Consider the following 19,075-nt stretch of genomic DNA (forward strand, 5'->3'; position numbering starts at 1 on the left):
GTGGTGGAAACAGATTCAAACAGCAGGTGGTTAGGATCTGGAATGCACTGTCTGAGAATGTGATGGAAATCTCACTGGGTTACTGTTTCACACGCAGTAGGGTATAGGTTCCAAATACACTGACTCTCACTGGGGTACGGGTCCAACAAACAGACTCTCAATGGGTTAGGGGTCCCACACCCACTGACTCTCACTGGGGTACGGGTCCCACACACACACTGACTCTCACTGTGGTACAGGTCCCACACACACTGACTCTCACTGTGGTACAGGTCCCACACACACTGACTCTCACTGGGGTACGGGTCCCACACACACTGACTCTCGCTGTGGTACAGGTCCCACACACACTGACTCTCACTGGGGTACGGGTCCCACACACACTGACTCTCACTGGGGTACGGGTCCCACACACACTGACTCTCACTGGGGTACGGGTCCCACACATACACACTGGCTCTCACTGGGGTACGGGTCCCACACACACTGACTCTCACTGGGGTACGGGTCCCACACACACTGACTCTCACTGGGGTACGGGTCCCACACACACTGACTCTCACTGGGGTACGGGTCCCACACATACACACTGACTCTCACTGGGGTACGGCTCCCACACACACTGACTCTCACTGGGGTACGGGTCCCACATATACACACTGACTCTCACTGGGGTACGGGTCCCACACACACTGACTCTCACTGGGGTACGGGTCCCACACACACTGACTCTCACTGGGGTACGGGTCCCACATATACACACTGACTCTCACTGGGGTACGGGTCCCACACACACTGACTCTCACTGGGGTACGGGTCCCACACACATTGACTCTCACTGGGGTACGGGTCCCACATATACACACTGACTCTCACTGGGGTACGGGTCCCACACACACTGACTCTCACTGGGGTACGGGTCCCACACACACTGACTCTCACTGGGGTACGGGTCCCACACACACTGACTCTCACTGGGGTACGGGTCCCACACACACTGACTCTCACTGGGGTACGGGTCCCACACATACACACTGACTCTCACTGGGGTACGGCTCCCACACACACTGACTCTCACTGGGGTACGGGTCCCACACACACTGACTCTCACTGGGGTACGGGTCCCACACACACTGACTCTCACTGGGGTACGGGTCCCACACACACTGACTCTCACTGGGGTACGGGTCCCACATATACACACTGACTCTCACTGGGGTACGGGTCCCACACACACTGACTCTCACTGGGGTACGGGTCCCACACACACTGACTCTCACTGGGGTACGGGTCCCACATATACACACTGACTCTCACTGGGGTACGGGTCCCACACACACTGACTCTCACTGGGGTACGGCTCTCACACACACTGACTCTCACTGGGGTACGGGTCCCACATATACACACTGACTCTCACTGGGGTACGGGTCCCACACACACTGACTCTCACTGGGGTACGGCTCTCACACACACTGACTCTCACTGGGGTACGAGTCCCACACACACTGACTCTCACTGGGGTACGGCTCCCACACACACTGACTCTCACTGGGGTACGGGTCCCCCACACACACTGACTCTCACTGGGGTACGGGTCCCACACACACTGACTCTCACTGGGGTACGGGTCCCACACACACTCGCTCTCACTGGGGTACGGGTCCCACACACACTGACTCTCACTGGGGTACGGGTCCCACACATACACACTGACTCTCACTGGGGTACGGGTCCCACACACACTGACTCTCACTGGGGTACGGGTCCCACACATACACACTGACTCTCACTGGGGTACGGGTCCCACACACACCGACTCTCACTGGGGTACGGGTCCCACACACACTGACTCTCACTGGGGTACGGGTCCCACACACACTGACTCTCACTGGGGTATGGGTCCCACACACACTGACTCTCACTGGGGTACGGGTCCCACACATACACACTGACTCTCACTGGGGTACGGGTCCCACACACACTGACTCTCACTGGGGTACGGGTCCCACACATACACACTGACTCTCACTGGGGTACGGGTCCCACACACACTGACTCTCACTGGGGTACGGGTCCCACACACACTGACTCTCACTGGGGTATGGGTCCCACACACACTGACTCTCACTGGGGTACGGGTCCCACACACACTGACTCTCACTGGGGTACGGGTCCCACACATACACACTGACTCTCACTGGGGTACGGGTCCCACACACACACTGACTCTCAATGGGGTACGGGTCCCCCACACACACTGACTCTCACTGGGGTACGGCTCCCACACACACTGACTCTCACTGGGGTACGGGTCCCGCACACACCGACTCTCACTGGGGTACAGGTCCCACACACACTGCTGTACAGTTGCCATCACCTTGACGAAGGGACACAGTGAGTGGGGATTCAGGTGAGCTGGGTTGATTCATACCTTCCCTGTTGACTTCACACCTTTCCAGATGCAGAAATACACAATGATCCAGGTGGCGAGGACGCACAGAAGCATCTGCCAATTGATGGTTCCCAGGTGATCAATTCCAACTGAGATTCTCAACACTTTCCTCCTGAAAATGTGAATGAAACAGTTTCAATCCTCCAAAAAATCGCTTCAACAATGTGAGGAGTGAGGGGGAGAGTGGGATTAGACTGGGTGGGATATTAAAGGATGCGGGGAGTGAGGGGGTGAGTGGGATTAGACTGGGTGGGATATTAAAGGATGCGGGGAGTGAGGGGGAGAGTGGGATTAGACTGGGTGGGATATTAAAGGGTGTGGGGAGTGAGGGGGGAGAGTGGGATTAGACTGGGTGGGATATTAAAGGGTGTGGGGAGTGAGGGGGGAGAGTGGGATTAGACTGGGTGGGATATTAAAGGGTGTGGGGACTGAGGGGGGAGAGTGGGATTAGACTGGGTGGGATATTAAAGGATGCGGGGAGTGAGGGGGAGAGTGGGATTAGACTGGGTGGGATATTAAAGGGTGCGGGGAGTGAGGGGGAGAGTGGGATTAGACTGGGTGGGATATTAAAGGGTACGGGGAGTGAGGGGGAGAGTGGGATTAGACTGGGTGGGATATTAAAGGGTGCGGGGAGTGAGGGGGAGAGTGGGATTAGACTGGGTGGGATATTAAAGGGTGCGGGGAGTGAGGGGGAGAGTGGGATTAGACTGGGTGGGATATTAAAAGGTGCGGGGAGTGAGGGGGAAAGTGGGATTAGACTGGGTGGGATATTAAAGGGTACAGGGAGTGAGGGGGAGAGTGGGATTAGACTGGGTGGGATATTAAAGGGTGCGGGGAGTGAGGGGGAGAGTGGGATTAGACTGGGTGGGATATTAAAGGGTGCGGGGAGTGAGGGGGAGAGTGGGATTAGACTGGGTGGGATATTAAAGGGTGCGGGGAGTGAGGGGGAGAGTGGGATTAGACTGGGTGGGATATTAAAGGGTACAGGGAGTGAGGGGGAGAGTGGGATTAGACTGGGTGGGGTATTAAAGGGTGCGGAGAGTGAGGGGGTGAGTGGGATTAGACTGGGTGGGATATTAAATGGTGTGGGGAGTGAGGCGGAGAGTGGGATTAGACTGGGTGGGATATTAAAGGGTACAGGGAGTGAGGGGGAGAGTGGGATTAGACTGGGTGGGATATTAAAGGGTGCGGGGAGTGAGTGGGGAGAGTGGGATTAGACTGGGTGGGATATTAAATGGTGCGGGGAGTGAGGGGGGAGAGTGGGATTAGACTGGGTGGGATGTTAAAGGGTGCGGGGAGTGAGGGGGAGAGTGGGATTAGACTGGGTGGGATATTAAAGGGTGCGGGGAGTGAGGTGGGAGAGTGGGATTAGACTGGGTGGGATATTAAAGGGTGCAGGGAGTGAGGGGGAGAGTGGGATTAGACTGGGTGGGATATTAAAGGATGCGGAGAGTGAGGCGGAGAGTGGGATTAGACTGGGTGGGATAGTAAAGAGTGCGGGGAGTGAGGGGGAGAGTGGGATTAGACTGGGTGGGATATTAAAGGGTGCGGGGAGTGAGGGGGGAGAGTGGTATTAGACTGGGTGGGATATTAAAGGGTGCGGGGAGTGAGGGGGGAGAGTGGGATTAGACTGGGTGGGATATTAAAGGGTGCGGGGAGTGAGGGGGGAGAGTGGGATTAGACTGGGTGGGATATTAAAGGGGGCGGGGAGTGAGGGGGAGAGTGGGATTAGACTGGGTGGGATATTAAAGGATGCAGGGAGTGAGGGGGAGAGTGGGATTAGAATGGGTGGGATATTAAAGGGTGCGGGGAGTGAGGGGGGAGAGTGGGATTAGACTGGGTGGGATATTAAAGGATGCGGGGTGTGAGGGGGGAGAGTGGGATTCGACTGGGTGGGATATTAAAGGGTGCGGGGAGTGAGGGGGGAGAGTGGGATTAGACTGGGTGGGATATTAAAGGGTGCGGGGAGCGAGGCGGGAGAGTGGGATTAGACTGGGTGGGATATTAAAGGATGCAGGGAGTCAGGGGGAGAGTGGGATTAGACTGGGTGGGATATTAAAGGGTACGGGGAGTGAGGGGGAGAGTGGGATTCGACTGGGTGGGATATTAAAGGGTGCGGGGAGTGAGGGGGAGAGTGGGATTAGACTGTGTGGGATATTAAAGGATGCAGGGAGTGATGGGGAGAGTGGGATTAGACTGGGTGGGATATTAAAGGGTGCGGGGAGTGAGGGGGAGAGTGGGATTAGACTGGGTGGGATATTAAAGGGTGCGGGGAGGGAGGGGGGAGAGTGGGATTAGACTGGGTGGGATATTAAAGGGTGCGGGGAGTGAGGGGGGAGAGTGGGATTAGACTGGGTGGGATATTAAAGGGTGTGGGGAGTGAGGGGGGAGAGTGGGATTAGACTGGGTGGGATATTAAAGGGTGTGGGGAGTGAGGGGGGAGGGTGGGATTAGACTGGGTGGGATATTAAAGGGTGCGGGGAGTGAGGGGGGAGAGTGGGATTAGACTGGGTGGGATATTAAAGGGTGCGGGGAGTGAGGGGGGAGGGTGGGATTAGACTGGGTGGGATATTAAAGGGTGTGGGGAGTGAGGGGGGAGGGTGGGATTAGAGTGGGTGGGATATGAAAGGATGCGGGGAGTGAGGGGGAGAGTGGGATTAGACTGGGTGGGATATTAAAGGATGCGGGGAGTGAGGGGGAGTGTGGGATTAGACTGGGTGGGATATTAAAGGGTGCGGAGAGTGAGGGGGTGAGTGGGATTAGACTGGGTGGGATATTAAATGGTGTGGGGAGTGAGGCGGAGAGTGGGATTAGACTGGGTGGGATATTAAAGGGTACAGGGAGTGAGGGGGAGAGTGGGATTAGACTGGGTGGGATATTAAAGGGTGCGGGGAGTGAGTGGGGAGAGTGGGATTAGACTGGGTGGGATATTAAATGGTGCGGGGAGTGAGGGGGAGAGTGGGATTAGACTGGGTGGGATGTTAAAGGGTGCGGGGAGTGAGGGGGAGAGTGGGATTAGACTGGGTGGGATATTAAAGGGTGCGGGGAGTGAGGGGGGAGAGTGGGATTAGACTGGGTGGGATATTAAAGGGTGCAGGGAGTGAGGGGGAGAGTGGGATTAGACTGGGTGGGATATTAAAGGATGCGGGGAGTGAGGCGGAGAGTGGGATTAGACTGGGTGGGATAGTAAAGAGTGCGGGGAGTGAGGGGGAGAGTGGGATTAGACTGGGTGGGATATTAAAGGGTGCGGGGAGTGAGGGGGGAGAGTGGGATTAGACTGGGTGGGATATTAAAGGGTGCGGGGTGTGAGGGGGGAGAGTGGGATTAGACTGGGTGGGATATTAAAGGGGGCGGGGAGTGAGGGGGAGAGTGGGATTAGACTGGGTGGGATATTAAAGGATGCAGGGAGTGAGGGGGAGAGTGGGATTAGAATGGGTGGGATATTAAAGTGTGTGGGAGTGAGGGGGAGAGTGGGATTAGACTGGGTGGGATATTAAAGGGTGCGGGGAGTGAGGGGGGAGAGTGGGATTAGACTGGGTGGGATATTAAAGGATGCGGGGTGTGAGGGGGGAGAGTGGGATTAGACTGGGTGGGATATTAAAGGGTGCGGGGAGTGAGGGGGGAGAGTGGGATTAGACTGGGTGGGATATTAAAGGGTGCGGGGAGCGAGGCGGGAGAGTGGGATTAGACTGGGTGGGATATTAAAGGATGCAGGGATTGAGGGGGAGAGTGGGATTAGACTGGGTGGGATATTAAAGGGTGCGGGGAGTGAGGGAGGAGAGTGGGATTAGACTGGGTGGGATATTAAAGGGTACGGGGACTGAGGGGGAGAGTGGGATTCGACTGGGTGGGATATTAAAGGATGCAGGGAGTGAGGGGGGAGAGTGGGATTAGACTGGGTGGGATATTAAAGGGTGCGGGGAGTGAGGGAGGAGAGTGGGATTAGACTGGGTGGGATATTAAAGGGTACGGGGAGTGAGGGGGAGAGTGGGATTCGACTGGGTGGGATATTAAAGGGTGCGGGGAGTGAGGGGGAGAGTGGGATTAGACTGGGTGGGATATTAAAGGATGCAGGGAGTGATGGGGAGAGTGGGATTAGACTGGGTGGGATATTAAAGGGTGCGGGGAGTGAGGGGGGAGAGTGGGATTAGACTGGGTGGGATATTACAGGGTGCGGGGAGTGAGGGGGAGAGTGGGATTAGACTGGGTGGGATATTAAAGGGTGTGGGGAGTGAGGGGGAGAGTGGGATTAGACTGGGTGGGATATTAAAGTGTGTGGGAGTGAGGGGGAGAGTGGGATTCGACTGGGTGGGATATTAAAGGATGCGGGGAGTGAGGGGGAGAGTGGGATTAGACTGGGTGGGATATTAAAGGGTGCGGGGAGTGATGGAGAGTTTGGGATTAGACTGGGTGGGATATTAAAGGGTGCGGGGAGTGAGGGGGAGAGTGGGATTAGACTGGGTGGGATATTAAAGGGTGCGGGGAGTGAGGGGGAGTTTGGGATTAGACTGGGTGGGATATTAAAGGGTGTGGGGAGTGAGGGGGAGTTTGGGATTAGACTGGGTGGGATATTAAAGGGTGCGGGGAGTGAGGGGGAGAGTGGGATTAGACTGGGTGGGATATTAAAGGGTGCGGGGAGTGAGGGGGAGTTTGGGATTAGACTGGGTGGGATATTAAAGGGTGCGGGGAGTGAGGGGGAGAGTGGGATTAGACTGGGTGGGATATTAAAGGGTGCGGGGAGTGAGGGGGAGAGTGGGATCAGACTGGGTGGCATATTAAAGGGTGCGGGGAGTGAGGGGGAGAGTGGGATTAGACTGGGTGGGATATTAAAGGGTGCGGGGAGTGAGGGGGAGAGTGGGATTAGACTGGGTGGGATATTAAAGGGTGCGGGGAGTGAGGGGGGAGAGTGGGATTAGACTGGGTGGGATATTAAAGGGTGCGGGGAGTGAGGGGGAGAGTGGGATTAGACTGGGCAGGTGACAGAAGTGTTAGTGAGGATTCACCTTGGGACCAGTGACCATAATCCTATTGGTTTTAGGATAGCTATGCAGAATGATAGGTCTGGCCTAAAAGTTAAAATTCTAAATTGGGACATGGCCAATTTTGATGGTATCAGGCAGGAACTTTCAAAAGTTAATTGGGGGAGTCTATAGGAAGGCAAAGGGATGTCTGGTAAGTGGGAGGTTTTCAAAAGTGTGTTAACCAGGGTTCAGGGTAAACAAATTCCACCTAGAGTGAAAGGCAAGGCTGGCAGAATAGGGAACCCTGGATGACTCGGGATATTGAGGCCCTGGTCATGAAGAAGAAGGAGGCACATGATATGCATAGGCAGCTGGGATCAAGTGAATCCTTAAAGAAAATAGGGGGTATAGGAGTAGAGTTAAGAGAGAAATCAGGAGGGCAAAAGGGGGACACAATATTGTTTTGGCAGATAAGGTAAAGGGGAATCCAAAGAACTTCTACAAATGCATTAAGGGGCAAAAGAGTAACAAGGGAGAGAGTAGGGCCTCTTAAGGATCAACAAGGTCATCTATGTGCAGATCCATAAGAGATGGGTGAGATCCGAAATGAATATTTCTTATCAGTATTTACTGTTGAAAAAAGCATGGATATTAGGGAACTTGGGGAAATAAATAGTGATGTCTTGAGGAGTGTACATATTACAGAGAAGGAGGTGCTGGAAACCTTAATAGATAGATAGGCTGGGCGAATGGGCCAGGAACAGGCAAATGGAATTTAATGTTGGCAAGTGTGAGGTGGTCCACTTTGGTAGGAATAATGGTAGGAAGGATTATTACTTACGTGGTGAAAAACTGCAGCAGGCGACGGTGCAGAGGGACCTCGGGGTCCTTGTGCATGAGTCGCAAAAACCCAGCCTGCAGGTGCAGCAGGTGGTCAGGAAGGCGAATGGGATGCTGGCCTTCATAGCGAGGGGGATTGAATATAAAAGTAGGGAGGTCTTGCTGCAGCTGTATAGGGCATTGGCGAGGCCGCAGCTGGAGTACTGTGTGCAGTTTTGGGCGCCGTACTTACGCAAGGATATTTTGGCCTTGGAGAGAGTGCAGAGGAGGTTTACTAGGCTGATACCGGAGTTGAGGGGGTTGAGCTATGAGGAGAGGCTGAATAAACTAGGCTTGTACTCGTTAGAGTTTAGAAGAATGAGGGGAGATCTCATTGAGACGTATAAGATGATGAATGGGATGGATAGGATAGAGGTGGAAAGACTCTTCCCGCTCAGAAAAGACAGTAGGACTAGGGGGCACAGCCTCAAGACAAAAGGGGGGCGGTTTAGAACGGAGTTGAGGAAGAACTTCTTCACTCAAAGGGTGGTGAATCTCTGGAATTCTCTGCCCGTTGAAGTGGTGGAGGCTGCCTCGCTAAATATTTTTAAGACGCGGGTTGATGGGTTTTTGATAAGAGAGGGGATTAAGGGTTATGGGGAGAGGGCGGGAATGTGACACTGAGCCACGACAGATCAGCCATGATCTTATTGAATGGCGGGGCAGGCTCGAAGGGCTAGATGGCCTACTCCTGCTCCTATTTCTTATGTTCTTATGTTCTAAAGCGCATCAAGGTAGATAAATCCCCGGGTCCTGATGAAGTGTATCCCAAGACATTGTGGGAGGCTAGAGAGGAAACTGGAGGTCCCTTAGCCCAGATATTTGGATCATTGATAGTCACAGATGAGGTGCCTGAAACCTGGAGAGTGGCAAATGTTGTGTCTTTGTTTAAAAAGGGCTGCAGGGAAAAGCCTGGGAACTACAGGCCAGTGAGCCTCACATCTGTGGTGGGTAAATTGTTGGAAGGTATTTTGAGAGACAGGATCTACAGGCATTTAGAGACACAAGGACTGATTAGGGACAGTCAGCATGGCTTTGTGAGTGGAAAATCATGTCTCACAAATTTGAGTTTTTTGAAAGGGTAACTGAGAAGGTAGATGAGGGCAGTGCAGTTGATGTTGTCTACATGGACATTAGCAAGGCCTTTGACAAGGTACCTCATGGTAGGTTGTTGCATAAGGTTAAATCTCATGGGATCCAGGGTGAGGTATCTAAATGGATACAAAATTGGCTTCTTGACAGAAGCCAGAGAGTGGTTGTAGAGAGTTGTTTTTCAAACTGGAGGCCTGTGACCAGTGGTGTGCCTCAGGGATCAGTGCTGGGCCCACTGTTATTTGTCATTTATATTAATGATTTGGATGAGAATATAGGAGGCATGGTTAGTAAGTTTGCAGATGACACCAAGATTGGTGGCATAGTGACAGTGAAGAAAGTTATCTCCAATTGCAACAGGATCTTGATCAATTGGGTCAGTGGGCTGACGAATGGTAAATGGAGTTTAATTTAGACAATGCGAGGTGATGCATTTTGGTAGATTGAACCAGGGCAGGACTTACTCAGTTAATGGTAGGGCGTTGGGGAGAGTTACAGATCAAAGAGATCTAGGGGTACATGTTCATAGCTCCTTGAAAGTGGAGTCACAGGTGGACAGAGTGGTGAAGAAGGCATTCGGCATGTTTGGTTTCATCAGTCAGAACATTGAATACAGGAGTTGGGACGTCTTGTTGAAGTTGTACAAGACATTGGTAAGGCTACACTTGGAATACTGTGTACAATTCTGGTCACCCTATTATAGAAAGGATATTATTAAACTAGAAAGAATGCAGAAAATATTTACTGGGATGCTACCAGGACTTGATGGATTGAGTTATAAGGAGAGGCTGGATAGATTTGGACTCTTTTCTCTGGGGTGTAGGAGGCTGAGGGGTGATCTTATAGAGGTCTATAAAATAATGAGGGGCACAGATCAGCGAGATAGTCAATATCTTTTCCCAAAGGTAGGGGAGTTTAAAGCTAGAGGGCACAGGTTTAAGGTGAGAGGGGAGAGATACAAAAGTGTCCAGAGGGGCAATTTTTCACACAGAGGGTGGTGAGTGTCTGGAACAAGCTGTCAGAGGCAGTAGTAGAGGCGGGTAAAATTTTGCCTTTTAAAAAGCATTTAGACAGTTACATGGGTAAGATGGGTATAGAGGGATATGGGCCAAATGTGGGCCATTGGAATGAGCTTAGGGATTTGAAAAAAAAGGGCTTCATGGAAAACTTGGGCCGAAGGGCCTGCTTCAATTCCGTAAAGCTCTAAGACTCTATGATGAGTGGGATATTAAAGGGTGTGGGGAGTGAGGGGGAGAGTGGGATTAGACTGGGTGGGATATTAATGGTATAAGAGATTGGTGCAGCTGTTTCAATTCCTGCCTTGGGTCACTGTGTGGCATTTGCACATTTACCCCATGTCTGTGTGGGTTTCCTCTGGGTGCTCCAGATTCCTCCCACAGTCTGAAAGACGTGCTGGTTACGGTGCATTGGCCGTGCTAAATTCTCACTCAGTGTACCCAAACAGCACCCGAGTGTGGCAACCAGGGGATTTTCACACTAACTTCATTGCAGTGTTAATGTAAGCCTACTTGTGGCACTAATAAATAAATTCCTTTACTGTACTATATTTTTATCTCTTTATTTTTGTAACTTCTGGAGGTAAAGTCAAATGTAACATTGACATCTAAATTGTAATGGGCCAATCCACTAACCTTAATGATTTCTGTTGTTCTATATCTTCACACATTGTTTCTACCCTGGGCTAATACCAAGGAATCGTTGGAAGGATTAACAGGCAGTTTATTAATCTCTTGAACCTACAATCTCTATAATATCTCCACACATAGCATCCATGTGCTTGAGAGTGTTTGATGGGGACACTGTAGAGGGAGCTTTACTCTGTATCTAACCCCATGCTGTACCTGTCCTGGGAGTGTTTGATGGGGGACAGTGTAGAGGGAGCTTCACTCTGTATCTAACCCCGTGCTGTACCTGTCCTGGGAGTGTTTGATGGGGACAGTGTAGAGGGAGCTTCACTCTGTATCTAACCCTGTGCTGTACCTGTCCTGGGAGTGTTTGATGGGGACAGTGTAGAGGGAGCTTTACTCTGTATCTAACCCCGTGCTGTACCTGTCCTGGGAGTGTTTGATGGGGGACAGTGTAGAGGGAGCTTTACTCTGTATCTAACCCCGTGCTGTACCTGTCCTGGGAGTGTTTGATGGGGGACAGTGTAGAGGGAGCTTTACTCTGTATCTAACCCTGTACTGTGCCTGTCCTGGGAATGTTATCAATGGCTCTGACTGTTTATTGATGATAAATTATTTTCTTTGCATTAATAGTTTTTGCATAAGTTGAAATGATGAAGAAAGCAGAGTGATGTTTGGAGATGATAGGCAAGTTCACTTTGAGTTGAACATGGAGTTTTCAGACTTACTCCCAGAATTCAATGATGGGGGAACGCTTGTCCACCAGCTCACTACAGCTAATGTTGGAGGCGGTGGAGTTCACAATGGTCCCGTTGTGGCACTGGTCATGCCGGAAGACTTCGGTGCATTCTGGAGTGTTCCATGAGTTTCCACATGTTGCCCAAGGAAGATTATTGGTGAAGGAATGGATGAGATAATATAAGCCCCATGCAAGCACCATGATATAGTACGTGTTACAGAAAAACACTATCACCATTGACGCAAAGCCCAAACCTGCAAAAGATGAAAGAGAGATGAAGAATTCTTTCAGAAAGCAAGCTCATTCTGTGATTGGTTGATGAGGCTAATCTTGTGTAAGATGCCCAATGCTGCCCCACAATGCAGCACAGCATCACGGAATGGAAAAGGCAATGTAATCATTAAAAATGTCAAACCTCTCCAATCCTGCAGCTTATAGGGTGAGTGAGTGGGAGGTTTCCACAATTCCACAGCCCTAAGGAAGAAATGAATGAGTGCGGATGTGTCTGGGCTCCAGGACACAGGGAGAGGGTTAGGATAATGGGATTAGCCAGTATTGGAAGCAAGGGCAGAGTCACTCTCTATTGGAGAAGAGCTAGCATCATCTTAGGCACAAAGGGCCAAATGGCCTCCTTCCCTGCTGTGGGAAAACAGCAGCCTCTCTGGAGTGTAGGAGGCTGAGGGATGATCTTATAGAGGTCTATAAAATAATGAGGGGCACAGATCAGCTAAATAGTCAATATCGTTTCCCAAAGGTAGGGGAGTCTAAAACTAGAGGGAATAGGTTTAAGGTGAGAGGGGAGAGATACAAAAGGGTCCAAAGGGGGGAATTTTTTCACACACAGGGTGGTGAGTGTCTGGAACGAGCTGCCAGAGGTCGTAGTAGAGGCGGGTACAATTTTGAATTTTAAAAAGCATTTAAATAGTTATATAGGTATGATGGATATAGAAGGATATGGGCCAAATGCGGGCAATTGGGATTAGCTCAGGAATTTGAAAAAAAAAGGGCAGCATGGATAAGTTGGGCTGAAGGGCCTGTTTCCATGCTGTAAACCTCAATGACTCTATAACATATAAGCCATAATATCCCAACACATGAACCATATCAAGTTATATTTATCCAGCATTCATGATGTCAACTAGACATTTTAGAATATTCTAGAAGACTGATCAGAAGGAACACTGGGATGTGTTTGTCTCTCTCCCCTTCTCCTTCCTTCTCTGTTTTTTCTCTCGATCTCTATCTCTTTCTTTCTCTTTGCTTCCCTGATCTAAATCTCCATCTTCCCATCCCTAATTTCCCTTTCTGTCTGGTCATCTCTCTGTCTCATGCACACAAATAAAACCCTGAATGAAATAAAACACACAGTTTATACAATTACTTTCTCACCTTTGAAGAGAGGCGCGATGTTCCATGCACCAATGCCCCCCTGTTTCATGAATTGCCCCAATGCAATCTCTAAAAAAAACACGGGGATTCCTCCCACCAAAACAATCAGTAAATAAGGGATAAGGAAGACTCCTGTGAAGATATAAAGAACAGAGAAAACACTGGGTTATTCTTCAAATCATCAATTTGCAGGTCTGAGATCATCTTTCTTTCAGATTTCTGCAGTTTTCTGCAACAAGATAGGGTTAATTCATGATCTGATTTGATTTGATTTGATGTGATTCGATTTGATTACATTTATTATTGTCACATGTATTGGGATACAGTGAAAAGTATTGTTTCTTGCTCGCTTTACAGACAAAGCATACCGTTCATAGAGAGGGGAAGGAGAATGTAGTGTTACAGTCACAGCGAGGGTGTAGAGAAAGATCAGCTTAATGCGAGGTAGGTCCATTCAAAAGTCTGACAGCAGCAGGGAAGAAGCTGTTCTTGAGTCGGTCGGTACGGGACCTCAGACTTGTGTATCTTTTTCCTGACGGAAGAAGGTGGAAGAGAGAATGTCCGGGGTGTGTGGGGTTCTTACTATGCTGGCAGCTTTGCCGAGGCAGCGGGAAGTGCTTCTATTTTAGTAAAAAGTCTGACAACACCAGGTTTAAATCCAACCACAAAAACTTGTGAGTTTACTATCAAATAAATCGGTTGGACTTAAACCTGGTGTTGTCAGGCTTTTTACTAAAATAGAAGATGCCAATCCAAACTTTCACAAATGGACCAGATTTAAATATGAAAAGCTGAAGAGAAAGATTGAGGGGAGGGATTAACTGGACAATTATCTCCTGGAATTAGCACAGGTATATTGGGCTGAATGGCCTCTCTCCTCACTCTCTGAGATTTGAGGTGTTGGAGGGTCAGTGACAGTTGGCAGTTTCTGTAGTCCATCTCCCCTGGCCCACTGGCATTGCTGAGAGGGGACAAGTGCTTTGAACTGGCTGAGACGGTGACCGAGTGGGAGGATGATTGTGTTCTGGAACCAGTTTGTTGGAGGGAAGAAATCTGGTTGAATTTTGAAAAGGGGACAGCCTGTGAGAAATGATAAGGAGGAGAATCCTGGAGTTACTCTCCCTCAGAGGAATGTGACTGTTTAATTTCAGGACATGGATCACTGGCAGTAACTCTCAGACATCACGGAGGTGTTTCAATCCTCTTCCAATTTCCACCCAATATAAAAAAGGGCCCAGTTAAATGAGGCCCCACGTTCCTGACCATTTCCACATCAATATGTGATAGGTCAGAGCAGCTGCTCCTGTTCAATCAGCTGTGAGCAGCAATCCATCAGATTTCTTATCTTTATTCTCGGCTAGAACGCAGCTGAAGCTGGGAACTCTGGCAAGGAGTTTTACTGTAACCTGTCGGGTTAAATCCCCATCACAACTCCAACAAATCACTGCTTCCTTACATTCAAATAGAATTAATTAACAGAATGATTCAATCAGTAAACAGGAAGAGGTCGGGTTTTGTGGGTTAAATACTTCAACTTCAGGTGAAAACTGCTTTCTGTTCATTCATTTTCTAAGAATAACCCAATTAAACTGGTCAATTAGCTACCGGCAGGCACTGGCTAATATTTTAGTAAAAGTTGTTCTATTTCTGCTCCTTGAGGTTCAGGGGGTGAAGACATTTACCATCCGCCTTCGAACAAGTAGCACTCAAAACCCTTTGGTGCTTTGTTTTATGGGATATGGGTGTTGCTGGCTAGTCCAGTATTCACTGCCCATCCCTAATTACCCCTTGAGAAGGTGATGGTGAGCTGCCTTCTCGAATCGCTGCAGTCCATGTAGTGTAGGTACACCCACAGTGCAGTTAGGGGAGGGAGTTCCAGGATTTCTACCCAGTGATAGTGAAGGAACGGCGATATATTTCCAAGTCAGGATGGTGGGCAAACCTCCAGGTGGAGTGTATAATAAATCAGAACTCTGTATCATTCCCAATCTCAAACATTGATGCGAACAGCCTTCTGAAATGTGTTGCTGCTTTTTATTTCCTGGTATTTGCTGAAGATTTGAAGAATCTGAATCTCAGACACTCTGTGTGGAAAATCCTTTCATGTTCCAATAGGTTAGTGCAAAGAATTTTCCGCCACTCTTTTGTTTGTCTCTGTCTCTCTCGATACATGACCATTTTAGAACCATAGAACATTACAGCTCAGAAATAGGCCTTTAGGCCCTTCTTGTCTGTGCCGAACCATTTTTCTGCCTAGTCCCACCGACCTGTACCTGGACCATATCCCTCCACACCCTCTCGTCCATGTACCTGTCCAAGTTTTTCTTAAATGTTAAAAGTGACCCCACATTTACCACTTCATCTGGCAGCTCATTCCACACTCCCAACACTCTCTGTGTATTAACCAACCTCTCGTCCAAACACTGGAAATAATCTTTTCTAAATCACTGCTTGAAATCTTTGTCATTTGAGAAGCTTTGATTAAAACTGCTGGAAGCCTCTGTGCTCTGTAAGAGTTGCTGAGTAGACTGAATTCACCTGTACTTTCCACAGACTCGTCGATGCAAGATGGAGGCCAACACCTATCTGTGTATCTGTGTATGTGCAGAAACCCAAAACATCACATGGCTCAGCTCCAGCCTGACGGGAGTAATGCTGATGACCCGTGAAGATCTTGTAGCTTGGGGAGTATTTGGATTTGATTTACTGACCAATGGTACTATTCATTGAAAATGCAGCACTCCCTCAGCACTGACCCTCTGACAGTGCGGCACTCCCTCAGCACTGACCCTCTGACAGTGCGGCACTCCCTCAGCACTGACCCTCTGACAGTGCGGCACTCCCTCAGCACTGACCCTCTGACAGTGCGGCACTCCCTCAGCACTGACCCTCTGACAGTGCGGCACTCCCTCAGCACTGACCCTCTGACAGTGCGGCACTCCCTCAGCACTGACCCTCTGACAGTGCGGCACTCCCTCAGTACTGACCCTCTGACAGTGCGGCACTCCCTCAGCACTGACCCTCTGACAGTGCGGCACTCCCTCAGCACTGACCCTCTGACAGTGCGGCACTACCTCAGTACTGACCCTCTGACAGTGCAGCACTCCCTCAGCACTGACCAATTAAACCTGTTGGACTTTAACCTGGTGTTGTGAGACTTCTTACTAGGATTACTGACACTCCCTTTACTAATTAATGTGCTTTTTTTAACTTCCATGCTGTCCTTAAACTTCACTTCCGTCTCCCTACTGCTTTGGATCCCACACCCCTGCCAAACTAGTTTAAACTCTCCTGAGTGGCTCTAGCAACTCTCCCCACCAGGGTGTTAGTCCCCCTCCAGTTCAAATGTAATCAGGACACCCCTTCCCCAGAAAAGATCCCAATGATACAAAAATCTAAATCCCTGCCCCCTGCACAGGCTCTCAAGCCAGGCATTCATCTGCCTAACCCTCCTATTCCTACTCTTACTAGCACGTGGTATCAGTAGTAGTCCTGAAATTACTACCTTTGATGTTCTGTACGTTAGCCTTCTGCCTAACTCTCTACATTCACATTTCAGGATCTCATCCTTTTTCCCACCTATGACGTTGGTACCAATATGTACCACAACCTCTGGCTGCTCACCCTCCCCCTTAAGACGTCCTGCAATCACTCAGAGACTTCCTTGATTGTGGCACCAAGAAGGCAACACGCCATCCTGGACTCTCGATTGTGGCCACAGAAACGCCTGTTCGTGCCTCTAACTCGTGAGCCCCTATTACTGCTGTTCGCTTGCTGTTTGCCTGACCCTTTCCCACAGCAGAACCAGCTGTGGTGTCACAGCCCTGGCTACTGCTGGTATCTCCCCCTGAGAGGCTATCCCTGTCAGCAGCATCCAAAATGATATACCTGTTTGAAAGGGGAATAGACACAGGAGGCTCCCGCACTACCTGCCTCTCTCTCCTGGAAGTCACCATCTACCTGCCTGAGCCTGTGGTGTGATAACCTCCCTGTAACTAGTGTCTATCACACTCTCTGCCTCCTGTGTGCCCCGCAGTGCATCCACCTGCTGCTCCAACCAAATGATGCGGTTTGTGAGGAACTGCAATTAGACACACTTTCTGCAGACAAAGTTGTCAGGGATTCTAGATTGCTCCATAATTGCCCACATCTGGCAGGAGGAGCATGCCACTACCCTAGCTGCCATACTGCCCTTACACGGATAAAAATGTTGCAACTCACCTTTCCTTTGCTTGTGGTCTCCCTGCTGACTTTTTTTTTGGTTAGAGAAGAGAGGGGGCAAAACACTGAAGTCGTGTTTGGGGTTTAACTGTCCCTTCGCAGCAGCTCCTTCACAAACTACCTTCTGGTCACAGTGACTGCACTTAGGCAAATGTGACCTGCAACCGCCAATCACCTTTATGGGTAAGCTAGTCTTATACTCACAGTTACACACTGCTCCGCCCTCTCACCACTCCCTGCATACTAGGCCGTGGATCCCCAAGGTAAGTTAGTTTTATATTCAGTTATGCTGTGCTCTGCCCACAGACCGCTCCCTGTGGACCACTCTCTGGGTGAAGAAATGTCTCCTCACCTCTGTCCTAAATGGCCTACCCTGAATCCTCAGACTGTGACCCCCTGGTTCTGGACTCCCCCCACCATCGGGAACGTCCTCTCTGCATCTCCCCTGTCGAGTCCTGTTAGAATTTTATAAGTCTCTATGAGATTCCCCCCTCATTCGTCTGAACTCCAGTGAAAACAATCCTAACCTAGTCAATCTCTCCTCATACATCAGTCCCACCATCCCCAGAATCAGCCTGGTAAACCTTCGCTTCATTCCCTCGAGAACAAGAATATCCTTCCTCAGAAAAGGAGACCAAAACTGCACACAATACTCTAGGTGTGGCCTCACCAAGGCCCCTGTATAATTGCAACAACACATCTCTGCTCCTGTACTCAAAACCTCTCACAATGAAGCCAATATACCATTTACCTTCTTTATTTCCTGCTGCACCTGCGCGCTTACCTTCAGTGACTGGTGCACAAGGACACCCAGGTCCCTCTGCACTCCCCCTCCCAATTTACAGCCATTCAGATAGTAATCTGCCTTCTTGTTTATGCTTCCAAAGTGAATAACATCACAATTATCCAAATTATACTGAATCTGCCATTGATTAACCCACTCACCCAACCTGTCCAGATCATTCTGAAGGATCTCTGCATCCCCGTCGCAGTTCACCCTCCCACCCAACTTGGTATCATCTGCAAACTTTGAGATGTTACATTTTGTTCCCTCATCCGAATCATTAATCTATATTGATTTATTGATTTGTGTCAGTGGTGACATTGTGCAGGTTGTTATCAATGGGATCCTCCTTGATGTTTAGGCAGCAGGGAGTAGTCTGTAATATTAACCCAGCCGTCAGTGTGTGTCTCAGTTACCTTGCAGTGATTATTTTGTGCTAATATGTGAAGACTGTGACCAGAGGGCCAATCAGTAAAGTGAGGAAGTCTGTCACTCACAGTGCTGTGACAGAATAAGGTGCACGGTTCAGCAGGCCTGGCAAAACCAGAGCAAGACCCACCTAATAAACGGCCCAATAGCATTGCCCTCCCCAAAAAACATGTCAGCAATGAGAAGCTGATCCCAAGAACCAATTGCATTGGGCGTGACCCGTCGCTCACATCCCTGGCACCAGAATCCCAAAATATCCACTCTGGACAGAGCTCTGCGGTGAGGAGGTGACCGAGAGGACAGTCAAAATGCTCTGGGACTTCCTCAAACCCGAGTCTGCCGGAGACAACTCCTCTCCTGGTGTGATTCCCTGCTCTGAGTCCTGACTGGTTATCCTAACCAGGTGATCCTTACTCTGCTGTGTTCCCCATAAAGGGGCAATTACCACAAAGAGATATCACTCAGATATCTGCCATTCAC

The 19,075-nt window shown here is 49.9% G+C and overlaps 1 protein-coding gene across 1 annotated transcript in view; it reads right to left on the bottom strand.

The window, feature by feature from the left end:
* The window catches only part of LOC145362743 (sodium- and chloride-dependent creatine transporter 1-like), a 119,899-nt gene that overhangs the window by 68,576 nt on the left and 32,248 nt on the right, over positions 1–19,075 (bottom strand). The window contains exons 3-5 of the mRNA XM_080218603.1: positions 13,162–13,293; positions 11,762–12,026; positions 2,435–2,567 (exon numbers count right to left, since the gene is read on the bottom strand). Of these exons, the coding sequence (XP_080074729.1) occupies positions 2,435–2,567; positions 11,762–12,026; positions 13,162–13,293 (530 nt within the window). The remainder of the gene's footprint in view (positions 1–2,434; positions 2,568–11,761; positions 12,027–13,161; positions 13,294–19,075) is intronic.

The sequence above is a fragment of the Carcharhinus amblyrhynchos genome, chromosome 3 (genome assembly GCF_965287045.1).
Source record: "Carcharhinus amblyrhynchos chromosome 3, sCarAmb.v2.hapA, whole genome shotgun sequence".
In the NCBI taxonomy this organism is placed as follows: Eukaryota; Metazoa; Chordata; class Chondrichthyes; order Carcharhiniformes; family Carcharhinidae; genus Carcharhinus; species Carcharhinus amblyrhynchos.